The sequence below is a fragment of the Myxine glutinosa genome, chromosome 1 (genome assembly GCF_964187855.1).
Source record: "Myxine glutinosa chromosome 1, kmMyxGlut1.1, whole genome shotgun sequence".
NCBI lineage: Eukaryota > Metazoa > Chordata > Myxini > Myxiniformes > Myxinidae > Myxine > Myxine glutinosa.
The window spans coordinates 219,079,682-219,098,763 of NC_136261.1; the positions used below are offsets into that span (position 1 = coordinate 219,079,682).

Consider the following 19,082-nt stretch of genomic DNA (forward strand, 5'->3'; position numbering starts at 1 on the left):
TTATCAATCTTGTTCACTCACCCCTTTGCTCACATTCTTCCCCAAGTCCATTCTTCCTCCAAATCTCCCTCGACCCAGCTGTTTGTATGTCCCATGCCCTCATCACTCCCTGCCACCCCTTTCTCCTGTTATTTTCACTCTGTTGTGTCCTGGTCTATTCTGTTATGGAGCTCCCCGACAAGGCTCGACACGACACACAAAAAAAAAAAAAGCAAAAAAAAAAGCATGTTGTGTCAATATATGGGTTCGTTAGTTATCTATCTATAATTCCAGTAATCTCTGTGTGTGTGTGTGTGTGTGTGTGTGTGTGTGTGTGTGTGTGTGTGTGTGTGTGTGTGTGTGTGTGTGTGTGTGTGTGTGTGTGTGTGTGTCTGTGTGTCTCTGTGTGTGTTTGTTTGTTTGTCTGTGACTGCTGTTTCTCGACAACCACGGGTCCGATATACTTGCAACTTGCCAGGTATATTGCTGGGGACCCGAGGATGTGCCTTTTCAAGGTTTGAAATTAATCGGACAAGTAGTTACCGAGCTATGTCCAAAAAACGATTCAACCAATCAGAGAGCAGCGAGCTATCACGTGTGCCGAACGTGGTGAACAGACTCTGCCTCGGACGGCACATTTGAGAGCGTATTCATTTATTTCACAACTATGTTGGCGCTATGTTGGCGTTAAACTATGTTTTAAAACTAATAAAAACTAATTTGCGATTCTTTCGCTTTCCTGCGCCTTTGGGCACGCTATGGCGATTTCTTTACCAAACTCCGCAAGCCGTTCGCTTTGGACCAAACCATTTCATGTAAATAGAGGGGGGGGGGGATTGTCACCGTACTCACAAGCCGTTCGCTTTGGACCAAACCATTTCATGTAAATAGAGGGGGGGGATTGTCACCGTACTCGCAAGCCGTTCGCTTTGGACCAAACCATTTCATGTAAATAGAGGGGGGGGATTGTCACCGTACTCGCAAGCCGTTCGCTTTGGACCAAACCATTTCATGTAAATAGAGGGGGGGGGGACATAATTTTAGATATATATATATAGTACGGGCATGCCCTAGTCAGTATAAATACGAATCATTCAATGCATTTGTCATGCATCTTGCATTCATTGTCACCATTACCAATATATGGCAAATAATTTCTGCAGAATCAAAATAAAGACCAATTACTGCACTGTAGTTACAAGAAGCCGGAAACCAACCAACCACAACCACACACACACACAACCACACACACAACCACAACCACACACACACACACACACACACACACACACACACACACACACACACACACACACCTTGTAAAAACTATTTTATATTTGAAGTTATAACCTTAACCTATAAGCAATTAACTGGTTTTCCAACTGCCCGGATCATCAGCTGGGCACCGTTTTCCATCGAGGTTTCGATCCTTTCAGCCCAGAACCTCTCCAAACAGCAGTTCCACAACCGGCTGCAGGTCCACATCAGTAGATTACTCAACATCAGTGGCCCCACAACCTCAAAGTTGTGTGCAGACAGTTAGTCAACACAGCAATGCAATATCCTTATTCAAACTTATAGAATTAGAACGGCACTCAATAGAGCATGGCTCCGCCTGTTTGGCCATATCACTCAATGGTGACGGGGGAGGATCCAGATCTGCTAGCTGGATCCGTATCCAGATCCAGATCTTCACCAAAATTGAATCGATTCTTCCTTGTCACGTACACAACCTGTCCAACAAGTTTCGTCCAAACCCATTCAATCCAAATATTTATCAGATCTTCAAAAAAATATTATTGAATCGCCCTTGTCAGACACCCAACCGAGCCACCAAGTTTCGTCCAAATTCGTCCACAACTTTGATATATCCTGATTTGTATCATTTTTGGCCCGATCTCCCAATGGTGAAGAATAACTTTAACAAGCGTTACACCCAGGTCCCCCGTCGGGGAAGTGATGTGAGTCGACAAAGTGGAAGACGCAGAAAACATGCTATATGATATGATATTTCGCTCACAAGGTTTAGACATACGTGGAGGCGGACATCTTGGATTTTGACGTGGCGACCCAATTTTCAATAGGGTTCTTCCTTATGCCGAGATACACCCACACACCAGATTAGAAGTTAGTAGTTCCTTTATTTTTCAAGATATTTCGCTCACAAGGTTCAGACATATATATGGTGGCGGCCACGCTCACAAGCTTCAGACCTACATGGCGGCAGCCAGCTTGGATTTTGACGTGGCGACCCAATTTTCAATAGGGTTCTTCCTTGTGCCGAGATACACCCACACACCAGATTACAAGTTGGTACGTCGCTTATGAGACCCTGCTGGTGTACACCGGAGGGGACTATAGGTTTACCGTCAGTCCGTCCGTCCGTCGTCAGTCAGTCAGTCACGCAAAGAACAGTTTTCCGGACTTTTTGTCTAAACGCTTAATGCTAATGATTTCAAACTTGGTATATGGTTTCCTCATGATAAGTTACAGGTCAAGTTCGAACTTCACGACGTTTCGATCATTTTTAACAAAGTTATGGCACTTTGAACTTTGGTAATTCTGATAATTCTGATGATCCTTAACTCAGTGCCATTTTAAGTTTTAATTTCCTTTAAAAACCAATTTCTCTGCAATAATAGGACCGATTGAGGTAAAATTTTCACCATATGATGGACTCGGTCTGTAGAATATTTTAATGGTGATTAGGACGTCACAGGTCACGTGGTTCGGTCGCCATATTGTTTTTCGTGAAAACACGAAAACCCCTTTTTCTCTGCAACGGCTGAACAGAGAGGCCAAACTTTGCAGGCAGAATTTCCGACCAATGACGAACAAAAAAAGTCAGCGAGCATGACGTCATGCGTCACATGTTTCAGAGTTATGACGTTTTTAAGCATGAACCTTTAAAACCGAGCTCCTCCCTCATTTTAGATCCAATAGAGGGGAAACTTCACAGATCTGTTCAGCACTAAAATGTCCTTTTGGAATTTGCGATAGGGCACGTGGTTTGGCAGATATCGTTAATTAAACGAAAATATTTTAAAAAATGGATATCTCTTGTTTATTCTCGAGTTCTCCTCAAGCCGCACTGCGCGTCCTCAGCCTCGTCTTGCGAATGTCAACAGCACGACAGCACGCGCTTTCGGGAGGGCAAGCCAAGCAACATATATATATATATACACATCGATCATTGATCGTGAACCGAAAAATATAATGAATTACTGATGGTTTCAGAGTTATGACGTTTTTAAGCATGAACCTTTAAAACCGAGCCCCTCCCTCATTTTTGATCCAATGGAGGGGAAACTTCACAAATCTGTTCAGCATATCAGTCTACTAAAATGTCCTTTTGGAATTTGCGATAGGGCACGTGGTTTGGCAAATATCGTTAATTAAACGAAAATATTTTTTAAAAATGGATATCTCTTGAATCGCTAGTACCTCGGACCGTGAGTTGGTAATAATTTATATAATTCACACAGTGCAATACGTGCAGGCGGCTCCACGGAGCGACCTTGCGGGCTTATCAACGAGGCGAGGCGTGACACGTGTCTCAGCATACCTCAGATCAAGTTTGAAAACCAGCATCAACCGTGCATAAATTTGCATATTCGATCATTTTTGACAAAGTTATGGCACTTTGAACTTTGGTAGAGGACATGTATTGCAGCGCAATACTCAGAATGCTTGTTTTTCAAGATATTCCGCTCACAAGGTTCAGACATGCATGGCATCAGACATAAATGGTGGCGGCCATCTTGGATTTTGACGTGGGTTGCACCCACACCAAATTCGAATGTGGTCCTTCGCTTATGCACGCACGCACGGACAGACGGGAAAACCATAGTCCCCCTTTCGCTCCGCGGTGCGACGGGGGACAAAAATTATAGTCGCCGGATCCGAATCCGGATCTTCACCAAAATCTAATCATTTCGTTGGTGTCACATACGCTACATCTCTGCCAAATTTCGTCCGAATCCATCCACAACTGAGATATTTTGTTCACAAACAGACGGACAGGCATGAAACCATAACCTCCATCCACCTTTGGTGGTGCAGGTAATTACTACTTTTATTTAAAGTATTAACACAAACTAACAACCGAAATCATAAATCACTTCATATAACAATATACCAAGCAATAAATACTCTACCCGACAGGCAAGTCCATTACACAGCACCTCCATCCAACCATCGGCTCAAACTGCCATTCAAATATTCAAACTGTCATCCACAACCGATTCCACCACGCTGCACTGCATATCCTAGCAACCAACAAATCACATTAATGCTAACTTGTAATACATTTTATACATTTTTTTTTTTACCGAAATACCTCCATTATATAGATACACCATAGATCTATACCAGGGTTTGGAGAGTTGGGGTGAGAGTGGGTGAAAGGATGCAAGGAAACTTTTGGATTTGCTTGCAAGACATTTGGGCAAAGGTTGGGGTGATGAGGAAGGGGAAAATTGGTTTCATTTAAGATCAGTGGAAGTAGCAGAAAATAATCGAGAAAAGAAAAGGGAAAGAAAACTCACAAATTTATACATCCTAATGAGCAAATGGTATGAAACGATCTGGTAAATAGATAAATGAGATGTAAAGCTTGGGCCACAAGATATGCTGAGATTTCTAAACGAAACGCTGCAGTAAGAATAAAACTTACGTTAAGTAGGTCATCCAATTTCTCGTAACCTGAGATGAAAAAAAAAAATCGTTTGATCCAATATGTATACAGAGAAAATACATATTAAAAACTTTTCTTTACATGCACTGGATACAAGTGACTTGTAACTTTTGGCTCCAACAATACTTATCAAGTAGGCATTGGCGATTCTCCACATTTGAAAATCGAATCAGATTCTCAGCTGATCTCAACTCCAGTTCTGTGTAATGTGTGTACTGCACATTGTATTGGTGTCTGTTGGTGATGTGTTATTGTATTATGCATGTGCAATGTTGTGTGTGTTCGATGTTATCTCCATATGTGGGTTTCAGATGGTAGAACAGAGTCCTCCCTGGTCTCCAGGTATCCACCTCAGTTTCAGTAAGGGATCACGATTCATGGACCAATTTGTGACGTTTTCTTGTTCTCAAAGTTTTGTTAGGAGGGCTCTTTTGAGGATCGTCTGAGCCTCAGACAGCTTCCAATTGCAGTTCGTTTGTCGTAATATTCCCAGGGTGTTTTTTTTTAGATCTTTGTAAGGTTCTTTTTTATCATTACCGTTGCTCCAATAATCACTGGTACAATTTTGGTGCTCTTCAGCTTTCAGGATCTTTTCATGTCATTAAGGGCTTGGTATTTGGTCATTTTCTTGATTTCTGCATTGTTTAGGCCAAAATCGCTGGGGCCTGACACCTCAATTAGCAATGCCTTCTTTTCTTTATTGTATCTCAGTACTATAATCCGGTCGCAATGCTTTGTTTTCTATGTTCACGCTTGATGGGATCATTAGGTCATACGCGAGCATCACTTTGTGACGTTTTCTTGAGGCCTAATGTTTTAGGTTCCTGTTTCCACAAGTTTTCTGGAACCGAGATATTGAGACTTTTGCAGATGGGCCAGTGGATTTAGTCCTGCAGTGTAGTCTGATATTTCAGATCAATTGTTCAAATTTGCATAAAAGCACCAAAATCGGCACACATGTAGAATAATGTATTCCGAACAATTCTAGATATGGAGCCACCCGAGATTGTGCCTTGGACAGCTACGGCGGCCATTTTCCAAAATGGCCGCCATTCTACTTTAGCGAAATGGGCTATATACTCTTATTTTCTTATTGTATTGGTGGTAGATATAAGGAACGTGTAAAATTCAGTAAACTGACCATGAAAAAGGCGTATTGAAATATTATGAGCCAGTATTTTCGATAAAAAAAACCATTATTTGATTTGTAAATGGCTGCTTTCCTGAAACTTTTCGCTGAAAAGTACCCATTATTGGAGAACATGAGTCAAATGATATTCATCACATTCAATGGGTTTGGAGTCAACAAAAATTGCATTATAGATTACATACTTTACTCTATTTTTAAAAGGGAACTGATAATCGTGATAATGACAAACTCAGAAAATGTAGTCAAATTATTGCACACTTACTTGACTTTGAAGCGGCTATGGTCTGTGTCTACTGGCATTCTCCTTCACAAGCACACAGTCCAGTGCATTGCAGATTAGCCTTCTTGCATTTGCAGCGGTTTCTACAGCCTTTTTTGCAGCCGCACGACACCAGCTCGAAGCAGCTTTTTGAAGCCTCAGGGAGTGTGGTCCAGAGCGGTTCGTAGGACCCATCCTCTGTTTCCCGCCAGCCCCAGCTTGTTGGTGATGGAAGCACGGGTTGAGGGACCAAGACCTGCCCCCAGACATGGCCACCCTGGAAGACTGATCTCTTCACATGCTGTTCCAAAGCATCGTAGGAAGGTGGGATGCTGGACGGAGTTCCTCTTGGCGAAGAGTTTCTTTCTGGCCTCGTTGACGTCCGTATATGGACTGGTGCGGTCATAGAGGAGCACCACAAACCTTTCAATGCAGTGCATTGTATCATCCTGGATGTTGACTGGCGTGGTGGTCAGGGTGAGCAGGGAATCTGTCAGTTCTGGAAACGAGTTCCATGTGTCCCAGGCAGATTTCTTCCCATGCCCCACGAATGCTGATACCGTGTCACATCCGGTCATGGCGTGGAAGACAGGGAGGGCACGTGCCTTCTGTGGGCCGAAGGAGGCAGCTATTTCATGGGCAGGGATGTGATGCAGGGATTACTCTACATACTGTTATGAATTTTGGGGTAGTGATATATAGATTCAGGTAGATCTGCATAGGTAGGTGCTCCGATGATCAGGGGTAGAAAGAACAACTTCGATGTACATAAGTCAGGGACCTGCTAAGCCGAATGTCGGGTAAGTGCATCTCCGTGGTCATACAAGGATGACCCTTGTGCTAATTATCGGAGGGATTATGTTAATTCCCCGGTTCGTAAAACCTTGATGGACGTGGTTCGTAAAACCTTAAAACCTTGGCGTGCTGATGAGGAGGGGAGTGTCGTTGAAGCTGAAGGGAAAGGTGTATGCTGCATGTGTGAGAAGTGTTATGATGTATGGGAGCGAGACATGGGTAATGAACGTAGAGCAGCAACGAAGGCTGGAAATGCGAATGGTTCGGTGGATGTGTGGAGTATCGTTGAGAGAGAGGAAGACAAATGATGAATTGCGAAAGATGATGGGAATAGAGCCTGTGATTGATGCTGTGAAGAGGAACAGGTTGAGATGGTTTGGTCATGTGTTGAGGAAGGATGAAAGTGACTAGTTGAGAAGAGTGATGGAAATGAATGCAGAAGGAAGTAGAGGACGGGGAAGACCGAGAAAGACTTGGCTAAAGGTGGTGAAAGAAGAAATGCGGGCAAGGGGGTTAACAAGGAGATATGCAGAAAATAGGGCAAAATGGAGAAGATTGTCACGGGGACCGCAAGGCAAACCCCCGCTCTTGCAGGGAAAATGGCCTTAAAATGCCTGTTGTTGTTGTAAAACCTTGATCATTAAGTTGTACCTTATGGCACTGCACTAGACACATACCGGTAGAATGGCCCTAGTACACTAATTAAATACCAACCAACCCACCCCCCCCCCCCCCCCCCCCCACAATAAAACCACCCAACAAGCCATTTCGCCATCACCGGCTACATCACCAACTTGTATATAACAATATACCAACATCGAGCAAGCAGGCAAAAGAAGTCCTTGCAATGTCCATGTGTTTTATACCTCTCCCACCCACCCCCGCCTTCCCGTGCCTCCTCCTTCTCCCTCCCACAGATCTCCCTGCTCTCAAATGTTGTTCTTGTGTGCTTCCCTCTCTCTCCCCATCTTGTCTCCCGCTCCATTTTATCTTATGTTTTATGCGTCAGTTTGTCTTTTTGTGATTAATGTTAGCTCTTACACGAGCCTCGATCTTGTATAAAAAAAAAAGAAAAAAAAGCCAAGAATAGAAAATGGAAAGCAGCAAGTGAACCTCTTACAGATGCATCCAAAGGTAAGTCCCGATTCTAGAAAAAATAGTTTCAATTGCATATTAACTCATGGAGCTGCTTTTATTAAATGTTGACAGATGTAAGAACAGCTGCCTAAGAAATGCAACATAAATGATGTTAACTTCAGTAAAATGTATGAATGCAAAAATCAGCCAAGTTTTAATTGTAATTTTACTTCTTTCTCATTTCATATTCTTCCAATGAACATGTGCAGAAGAAACAACGCAAAGGACTGCGTTCAAGAAGTGACACCAGCAGTACGTCAGTACACAGATCAGCTCATGTGCTCCCTCAAATATGCATCATATGCCGGGGGAAAAAGTACATTTCTGGCAAGCTCAAAAGAACAAGAGTAGTAGATATAACAAGTAGAACAAGAGTAGTAGAACAAGAGTAGACCCCACTTCCTGTGAACTTATAGATAGTCGCCAACTAGCAAAACAAGCCAAAGCACAAAATGATGACATTTTACGAGAAATTGAAGGCAAGGAATGTGAACTTTCTACAGAAATGCTCTTCACAGATTAAACGTGTGGTCCTATTGAACAGTCGGACACGGCCACAGATACCACTGACTGAGGATGACAGACCAAGTGCACATGACTGCGGATCAAGTAAATCCATCAATCACAGCAACACTGAGGAGAAAATATGCAAGTGTGTTGGACCAGAGGACAGAAATGAATGCCATTCCGTCGCAGACAACACCATGGCCACTACGTCTTCTCACCTGACATTGGATACACCTGAGAAACATGTTTCTGTAAAGGTGTTTAATTTTCTTGCCTGGATGAGTGGTCTATCGTCTGAGCCAGAAGAAAAATCATTTGTCAATGTTACAGATGAGCAGCAAAGACGCATCCTATCCATAGTGCAAGACATCATTTACTTGGCATCAAATGGCAGGAAAGCAATGCCAAAACATACATCACTCGCGAATGATGATGAACTTTAAGGAAGGTGTGAAATTTTGAATCTGTATATTAATTATTGTACACTACTGGATGAAAAGGATTGGTACCTATCGGGTTTTCATATTTTTGCAAGTTATTGGCACATCGAAATCTTGGAATTAGCAGAATGTAATAGATTTTAAAATATATACAGTGAAACCTTGACTTACGAGTGCACCAACTTACGAGTTTTCCGAGATACGAGCCGTCGCTCGGGCGGTTTTTTGCTTTGAGATGTGAGCCGAGATCTGAGTTACGAGCTTACGCCACCCGCCACCAGGTGGGTTCCGGTCACGTGGTTATCTTGCCGTGCAAGCATCTCTGCCGTATATCGCTGCTGCTTTGTTTTCGCATTTTGGTTATTTTGGAAAATTTCTTAGTTTTAACCATGGGTCCTAAGAAATTGAGTGCCAAGGGCAGTACTGAGAAGAAGAAGAGGATGATGTGCTTGGATATAAAACACGCAATCGTCGAAAAACATGAGCGAGGTGTGCGTGTTGTCGACTTGGTGAGGCAGTACGATCGTAGTACTTCTACGATATGTACGATTTTGAAGCAGAAGGAGTCGATAAAGGCTATAACGCCAGCCAAGGGCGTTACGATTATTTCAAAGCTCCGGACCTCTATCCATGAAGAGATGGAGAAGTTGTTGTTTGTGTGGTTGACGGAGAAGCAGCTCGCAGGAGATACCGTGACCGAGAGCATCATGTGTGAGAAGGCCCGAGACATTTACGGGGATTTGGTGCAGCAGACGGCGGGAACATCAACGGACAAGGCATCGGAAGTCATTCCAAGCCAGTCGGGGATGGTTTGATAATTTTAAGAAGAGGACCGGCATTCACTCCGTCGTCAGGCATGGTGAGGCAGCAAGCTCGGATGTGAAGGCAGCTGAAGATTTTATTATAACTTTTGCCGAACTGATAGAAGCCGAACGATACATCCCCCAGCAAATCTTCAACTGTGACGAGACAGGGCTCTTCTGGAAAAAGATGCCGAGGAGGACGTATATAACGGCAGAGGAGAAGAGCATGCCAGGCCACAACTTGTTCAGAGTGCCGGCGATAGCTCGCCTTCTCTTTGTGGAAACACGGTGAGATCCTTAACATCCAACAACTAATGGGACGCAAACGGGGCGCCCAGTTTAGCGGTACACACATTGATGAATCACCCTGCCTGTGATTCACCCATGACGGGTTATAGCTGGGTCGGGATTCAAACCCAGGTTGGACAGTTTAGAGTCAAGTGTGCGTACCTCCAGTACAGGCCATCCTGCCAACTTGTATGCTGCATACAGGTGAAATATAAAGCGCGAGATATTTTTATACATACTGCATATTAAAAAAAAATTGGTGTGGTTTTTGGTGGGCTGGAACGGATTAATAGCATTTCAATGCATTTTAATGGGGAAATTTAATTTGAGAAACGAGCAAATTGAGTTACGAGCTCGGTCACAGAACGAATTAAACTCATAAGTCAAGGTTTCACTGTATATTCCATTAAGCTACAAATGTATTTACAAGTGGATCTAGTGTTGTTCTTGGAGATGGCAGTCTTGTCAATTAACAATGCAAACCGATGGGTATTATCCATTTTGATAGGTGTATTGTTACCGGTACAAAAAAAATGTTAATTTGGTTATTTAGGATTATTTTGGTAATGTGCACTCTGAAAAGTGGGAACAATGCATTTCTTTAATTAATATAATCATTACCCAGGTGAATCATGCAGTTCCTTTCCACTTCCAACGAGGGGACTACGAAACTTGTTACCCAATGGGTTAATACGGCATTGCCCCACTGTATATAATAAATGTGAAAGGGGAAGAGGAAAAGAGTGAGAAATGATACAAGTAAAGATGTCTTCAGAGAGACAAAGGTTGACAGCACACAGTCCACAAAACTCCAAATCCAGACTGCAGGCATCAGTCCCGACCACTCGGTGAACTAATCCTAATCCCCTCTCCCTTTCAAATGGATTGATCAAATGGTGATAATTTCGCTGCTAAATTACTCTGAAATTAATCCCCTTTAATATTCAATTCTGCCCATAACACTGGACAACAGATTTTGCTACTGGGGTAGAAATTAATATTTTCCACACGGCATTACAATTTTGCGTGCCGCTTCCATGCTGCGAAGAGTTAATAACTTGAAACTAAAATGTTTAAATGCAATGTATATATTTTAAGAATGTATCAAGTTTGGAATTCATATCATGCAAATAGTATCTATATATTTTCAGGTTATAACCCAATATAATGTTATGTATATTTTCAGGTTAGGCATATGTTACTGCAGGAATCATGAATAGGCGAGGCTGTGTCAATCACCCTGATAACCCTTGTGATATCTGTGGGAAATACACTCCACGTAGTCAGAGCAAAAACCTTTTACCAAGAGGGTGGAAGCTGCTTACAAGTATTATTTTGAATGTAAAGTTGGAGACAAAGACAAGAGCTGGGCACCTCATGTTTGCTGCACCGTGTGTAGCTCAGGGCTTACGCAGTGGTTGAATGGCAAAAGGAAAGGAATTCCTTTTGCTGTGCTAATAATATGGCGTGAGCCAACGAATCATCACTCTGACTGCTACTTTTGCATGACAAATAGTTGTTTTCTCAACAAACAAAAACAAGTCAAAAATTGTATATCCAGAATGTAAGTCTGCTCTGAAGCCGGTCCCCCATGACTGATTCTCCTGTGCCAGTTCCACCAGAAGCTGCTGCAGATGAAAGCGATGACAACTCTGACGATGCTATACTATGGATGATATGGATGAACTGTACGAACCAGAGTCTGAAGAAAAGAAGCCACACTTGCTAAATCAAGAAGAATTAAACGATCTGGTGAGAGAAGTCATTGTCAAAGGAGAACGCTGAAGTGTTGGGCACCAGACTACAGCAATGGAATCTCCTAGAGGAAGGAACCAAAATTTCCCATTTCCATGATCACCACACAAACCTAGCTGCCTTTAAGATAGAAAATGATGTTCGTTTCTGTGCTGATGTTAATGGCCAAATGCATGAGCGAGGAAACAAACATGTGCCTGATGAATGGAGACTCCATAGACTCCAGTAAAGTGAGCCTCAAAGCTTGTTTAGTTGCACAATGGTAACAAAAACAAACAAACAAAAAAAAACCTCTGTTCCTGTAGCTCATGATGTTGGCATGAAGGAGACATACGAGTCCATGGAAATCCTTCCAAAAGTGATTAATTACTCGATCATAAAAGGAACATTTGCGGTGATATAAAAGTGATTTCTCCTCCTAGGACTGCAGCTGGGGTACACAAAATGCATGTGCTTCTTTTCTTGTGCCTATGGAGCAACCACGATGACAGTAATCATAAAGTTGTGAAAGACTGGCCTGAAAACATAGTTGGCAAGTACAATGTGCATCATAAGCCATTGGTAGACCCACAAAAAGTCGACCTTCCACCGCTTCACATCAAACTTGGTCCTATGAAAAACTTTGTAAAGGCATTGGATCACGATGGGAATGGCTTCCAATATCCGAGAGAAGTTTGGCACAGAGAAAACTGATGCTAAACTCAAAGAACACATTTTCGTTGGGCCCCAGATCCACCAACTGATGTGATCCCGAGTTCAAAAATAAACTGAACCCACTCGAGTTTGCAGCATGGGAAGCATTTGTGTTGGTTGTGCAGAACTTTCTTGGGAACCATGGAGCTGAACAGTATGCTGAACTAGTGGACAACATGCTAAAGGCCCATCAGCGAATGGGCTGTAAGATGTCTCTTAAAATGCACCTCTTGCATTCTCATCTTGATTTCTTCCCACCTAATCCGGGTGAGGTAAGCATTGAGCATGGCGAAAGATTCCACCAAGAGATTTCAGTCATGGAAACTAGGTATCAAAGCCGGTTCAACCCAAACATGATGGGTGATTAGTGATTACTGCTGGTTCCTTCGACGGGAGACCAATTCCACACACAAGCGCAAGAGCAAGTGTCTCATACACTTCTGAACACAGCTTACACTGACTATATTGCAAGGAAGAGTGTAAACTTGAAGTGTTTTCTGAATCACTCACAATGGGGCAGATTTCCCCATCAAGTTTACACCCTTCCTAAGATTACCATGTTCTAATGTTTCATTAACTACTTTTTCTGCAACTTGTTTATACATACCTGCACTAAGTTTGACTTGGATCCCTTCAGCCGTTCTCAAGTTATCACGGTAACGAAAACATATCATGGATGCACGGACGGACAGAAAACCCAGAAACATAATTCCTCCAGCGACTTCATCGGCAGAGGCATTAAAAAAAAAAAAAAAAGAAAAAAAAAAGGTCACCATTTACTTTTTTAATGTTCTAAAATAAAAGTCCATGCTTAACTCAAAGCACACTCTATATATAAACTGTTGGCCATAAAGATGGAATATTTTTTTTTCAACAAATTTTCATAGCATCATTATTTCAATCTAAATTACCATTGGCATTTATGGTGCATATAACCACTTTTCTTTATTATTCTGTCTCTTACGCACATTTGACAGTGATTTTTATTAATTATCAGTCCTAATCGGTTGGTGTCTTGAGCGTAAAACGACAATGACGACAATAGACAGTAAATTAAGGATCATGACACATTTCTTTTTAATCTGTCAGTTTTCCAGATAACATTTTTGGGGTGATTTCATGGATCAATTTGCATCACAGTAGAGTCCTTGTTGTTACTCAGTCACTAATAGCGGGTATGTCCACCCCTGGCACGAATCAGGGCGTGCAGACGTCGTGGCATGCTGTCCACTAGCTTGTTGACGACGTCAACAGGCATAGCATCCCATTCTTCCCTCAGAGCGTCGGCCAACTTCTGCAAAGTTTGAGGAATAACATCTGTCGTTGATGGCTCGGCCTAGGGCATCCCATGCATGCTCTATGGGGTTCATATCCGGTGAGCAAGCTGGCCATGGCAACTGCTCCATGCCCTCTGCCTCAAGGAATTCCCTTACTGCAGCGGCCCTGTGCGGTCTAGTGTTGTCGTCCTGCAGTCGGAAATTGTGTCCATACACTCGTCTTGCATGTGGAAGGCAGTGGTACTCCAAGATATCCCGGTACAAGACGGCGTTGACGTTTCCGTCCGGAACCACCAGTGGCGTTTTCCCTCCATAATGGATGCCGGCCCATATCATCACTGAGCCGCCACCACCTTGAGTCGTCTCGTGGATGCAGTCATCACGAAGGTTCTCCCCGGGTAATCGACGAACTCGTTGTCTCCCATCTGTACGGTCAAGGATGTAGCGGCTCTCATCCGTGAAGACATGTCGCCAGTGTCCAGGATGAAGCCTTCTGTGCTCCCTAGCCCAGCGAAGACGAGCAACTCTGTGGCGAACAGCCAGGCGTGGACATTTAGTCAACCGTCATGCTCGGTAACCATGTTGGAGCAATCTCCGATTAACGGTTGACCGGGAAACGTGGATCCCATGATGTCTCCTCCACAAGCGACGAAGACGACTCGTCGGCATTTTCCGGTTTCTGCGGCAGAGATTCAACAGTTGGCGATCATCTCGTCTCGTGGTTAATCTTGGACGTCCTGGAGGTTTCCGCGGCCGCACATTCCCCGCCTCACGTTGACGTTTCAGGATCTTACAGACTGTACTCTGTGATATCCCGACGACATCTGCCATATCACTCTGTCTGTAGCCCTCCTGCCACAGTGCTACCACTCTCTCGCGTATTTGCTGGTTCCGTTGGACCAGGCATAGCCCAGGGAACGTCTCTACCGATTTTTCTTGCAAACGGTACAAGGAACTCGAAAAAAAACCAGCCTCGTTTAACAGTGTTGAATCAGGGAAAGTGACAGAATATCACATGCATGGGCTTTTATAATCCCGAACAAAAAAAATTATTACGTAATACACATTTTTTCAATGTTATCATATCACCTGTGTAATGGGGAAACGTTATGTAATCACTCAATTACCCTTTTGTTTACACGTAGACTGTCAAATACCAAAGAAACTGTGGAATCATGTCAAAAATATTTTATTCAAATATATATATATTTTGCACAGAGAAACAAAACAAACTTTAACTCAGGTTTGTATGTCCAATAAAGAACTCTGATTGCTGAAAAATACAAGTGTCCCAATGAAGGGTGTCCCTTACAAGTGTCCCTTTTGTTCCAATGAAGGGTTCACACTCAAAACATCTTCTTGCTCCCCGAGCATTTAGCATACCTCAATAAATGGTCTGTTTATTGAATTCATTATTCATATTTCTACCTGAGGATAATCATAAAATTGCCAAAACTTTACAGCTTCCCCTTGTTTTAATATGCCCTTCCACATGATGCACAACTCAACTTGTCAACATCATAAAGGTTATTCCAGCTGTGCATTACTGTTTCATCTACTTTACTAACATTGCAATTTTACCCGGCTGAACAGTTTAAGTTTTGTAGCCAGCTGATAGGCCGGAGTCCGGACCTTAACCAAAATCAAATTGACTTGTTCTCGTCACCTATCCAAGTCCACAAAGTTTGGTCATAATCCATGCACAACTTTTTGAAATATCATGCTACTAGCAGAAGTACCTGGCGTTGCCAGGCAAGGGAGGAGGGGAAGGGGAGGGGAAGGGGGAGAAGTGGGAAGGGGAGGGGATGGGAGGGAGGGGAAGGAAGGGGGGTAAGAGGAGGGGAAGGGAGGAGGGGGGAAGGGGAGGAGAGGAAAGGAAGGGGAGGAGAGGAAAGGAAGGGGAGGAGAGGAAAGGAAGGGGAGGAGAGGAAAGGAAGGGGAGGAGAGGAAAGGAAGGGGAGGAGAGGAAAGGAAGGGGAGGAGAGGAAAGGAAGGGGAGGAGAGGAAAGGAAGGGGAGGAGCGGAAAGGAAGGGGAGGAGCGGAAAGGAAGGGGAGGAGCGGAAAGGAAGGGGAGGAGAGGAAAGGAAGGGGAGGAGAGGAGAGGAAAGGAAAGGAAGGTGAGAAGAGGAAAGGAAGGGGAGGAGAGGAAAGGAAGGGGAGGAGAGGAAAGGAAGGGGAGGAGAGGAAAGGAAGGGGAGGAGAGGAAAGGAAGGTGAGGAGAGGAAAGGAAGGGGAGGAGAGGAAAGGAAGGGGAGGAGAGGAGAGGAAAGGAAGGGGAGGAGAGGAAAGGAAGGGGAGGAGAGGAAAGGAAGGGGAGGAGAGGAAAGGAAGGGGAGGAGAGGAAAGGAAGGGGAGGAGAGGAAAGGAAGGGGAGGAGAGGAAAGGAAGGGGAGGAGAGGAAAGGAAGGGGAGGAGAGGAAAGGGAGGAGAGGAAAGGAAGGGGAGGAGAGGAAAGGAAGGGGAGGAGAAGAGGGGAAGAGGGGAGGGGAAGGGGAAGAGGGGAAGGGGAAGAGGGGAAGGGGAGGAGGGGAAGGGGAGGAGGGGAAGGGGAGGAGGGGAAGGGGAGGAGGGGAAGGGGAGGAGGGGAAGGGGAGGAGGGGAAGGGGAGGAGGGGAAGGGGAGGAGGGGAAGGGGAGGAGGGGAAGGGGAGGAGGGGAAGGGAGGAGGGGAAGGGAGGAGGGGAAGGGAGGAGGGGAAGGGAGGAGGGGAAGGGGAGGAGGGGAAGGGGAGGAGGGTAAGGGGAGGAGGGTAAGGGGGAGGAGGGTAAGGGGAGGAGGGTAAGGGGAGGAGGGTAAGGGGAGGAGGGTAAGGGGAGGAGGGTAAGGGGGAGGAGGGTAAGGGGGAGGAGGGGAAGGGGGAGGAGGGGAAGGGGGAGGAGGGGAGGGGGAGGAGGGGAGGGGGAGGAGGGGAAGGGGGAGGAGGGGAAGGGGAGGAGGGGAAGGGGAGGAGGGGAGGCGGAGGAGGGGAGGGGGAGGGGGAGGCAGGAGAGGAAGGGGAGTGGTTCACGTTTGAGTGAATGTGGCTCACAATTCTGAGTTAAGTGTGATGCCGATCAGGAAGAAGAAGCCGTATTACCAAATCCGTACACTTCCAGAATTGTTTATATATAATTAATCGGGATTTAAATTTAATTCAAAAATTGATCCAGACATCTATTCTCTTTCAAACATTCAAACCGACACGACAGAGGTAGTTATTTATCACAGCATCTGTAGAATTTTCATCCTTTTACTCAACTCTGTTTCGCTGTTATTTGGTGGAACAAAAAGTCAACTGAGCTTTATAGATATTTAGATAATATATCGTTTTTGGCCCCATTCCTCAATGATTAAGAATCATTTTAAAAATTCTACTTCTGTATCTGAATCCGGATCCGGATCTTCACCGAAATCGAATCAGTTTTTCCTTGTCACACACCTAACCTCTCCACCGAATCCATCCACAACACTTTGATATATCCTCCTCACAGACAGACAGAAGTGAAAACGAAAACACAACTTCCTTCCACCTTTGGCGGTGTAAGTAACTGTGAAAAATAGTAAGCTTGAACTAACCTATCTATACACCACACCTGAACAATATATCAAATGAAAGAAACTCATCTTGCAAACTTTAAAAAGAAACCTTACCCGAGGGGATTTCAATTGTCAAATTGACCTCAGGAGAACCATGGAATTCATGCGAGTACTATGGAAAGAAGCAAAGAAAAATTGGGAGGGTCGGAAGAGGATGGTGTTGAGAGCATTGAACCATTTGGAAATGCTAAATGGACAAAGTATTATCATTTTTTAATGCATAAAATGATTGCTATTATCTTCTCATTGAAGGTGAGAAAATCCGTATGAAAAAACACACGCGCACACGCACACACACACACACACACACACACACACACACACACACACACACACACACACACACACACACACACACACACACACACACACACACACACACAGTTTTTTTTGTTGTTCTTGTTCCTCACAATTCTCTCATGATTTTCAGTTCTCATTTTTAAAATGCATGTAATTAATTGTACAGTATTGGTTGTTCCTAAACTTAAAAATAAGTAATTTACAGGATTGTTGTAAATGATGTTAATTTCACAACATCCCATATTCAACTTTATTTAAATTGTAAACCTCAAAACATAGTTCCCTTACGACCTAAAGCAAGAACCTTAACCCGTAACTGTAAGCAAATGACAAGTTTACCGACTGCATGGATCATCAGCTGGGCACCGTTCCTCCTCGAGGTTTCGAGTTTGACGTGTTCATACATGTGAATTATTTTCTTTTTCAACCTTTTTGCCGAGTTTTGCGGTCCGACGCAGCAAAACATGACAAGACTCCATCAAAAAAACCAAATGTTGCATTACTATTACTATTAGTCGCCGAAACGAAGCGAGTCTCCTATTTCTTGGTTCACCATACATATGGCTATTGGGTATTAGCAAGACAAACGTTTGGTTTGATACATTGTCAAAGAAGACACACGGTAAAATGAACTCTGACCTTGAAGAAAATATCTTCCATGACACGATAATATCGCATCTCATTCTTCAGCAAACCAGCGCGCAAACCTTTTGACTCCATTACGAACACCAAATTCGCCAAACGAAATCGCGCGATATTTGAATTTGTGAGGACAGGAGGCGTTTCGATTCTGATTGGCTAATCCTGCCACGTGCAGCTGCGTCACCGTTCTTGCTGTCGTTGTTGTTGTTGGTGGTGGTATTTATAATTTGCAGTTTGATAAGTTCTCAGAATACATTTACTGCACAAGATGAATCCATTATGATTCTACTCTCCTGTTAATTTGGTCAAAAAATATAAATTAATGATGAAGTCGATTGTTCGGTGTTTATAATCATAATCATAATGTGATGTGATAATCATAATGTCATAATCATAATGTCATATAATCATAATAATCATAATCATAATGTGATAATCATAATGTGATCATAATTCATAATAATAATGTGATTAACATAAAGCGGCCCAGGAGAGTTATGGGTTTGACATGTTCAGGATGAGTGTTCCATTAGCAAGCGGCTTGCTTGATTCAAAGCGCTCAAGCAAGCACTCCAACGGAACGGAGTGCTTGGCACCCTTTGACAACATGGCGGTCTCCATGGAAACGATTTGTCCAGGCCATTGTTTTCAGTTTAACTCGATCCTTTTGTGACACCAACGTCCTCAAACTAATTTATTATGTTAGCATCGGTTTCGGAGAGATACGAAATGAAGAGGAAAATAAATCTGAATAAATGTGGGAGTCAGGCGGGGGCCCTTGGCCA

The 19,082-nt window shown here is 43.7% G+C and overlaps 1 protein-coding gene across 4 annotated transcripts in view; it reads right to left on the reverse strand.

The window, feature by feature from the left end:
• The window catches only part of LOC137434299 (uncharacterized), a 155,513-nt gene extending 137,079 nt beyond the window's left edge, over nt 1-18,434 (reverse strand). For 2 of the 4 annotated variants that reach the window (XR_013624430.1, XM_078783930.1), the window contains exons 1-3: nt 18,295-18,394; nt 17,410-17,467; nt 4,655-4,683 (exon numbers count right to left, since the gene is read on the reverse strand). Coding sequence is in view for 3 of the 4 variants with exons in the window: in XM_078783930.1 (XP_078640056.1) it covers nt 4,655-4,683; nt 17,410-17,467; nt 18,295-18,375 (168 nt within the window). In the remaining variant the exon portion in view is untranslated. Of the gene's footprint in view, nt 1-21; nt 191-4,654; nt 4,684-17,409; nt 17,468-18,294 lie in introns of those variants that run through there. The other 2 variants (XM_068127200.2, XM_068127190.2) reach the window with 2 other exon arrangements.
• Nucleotides 18,435-19,082: the final 648 nt, after the last annotated feature.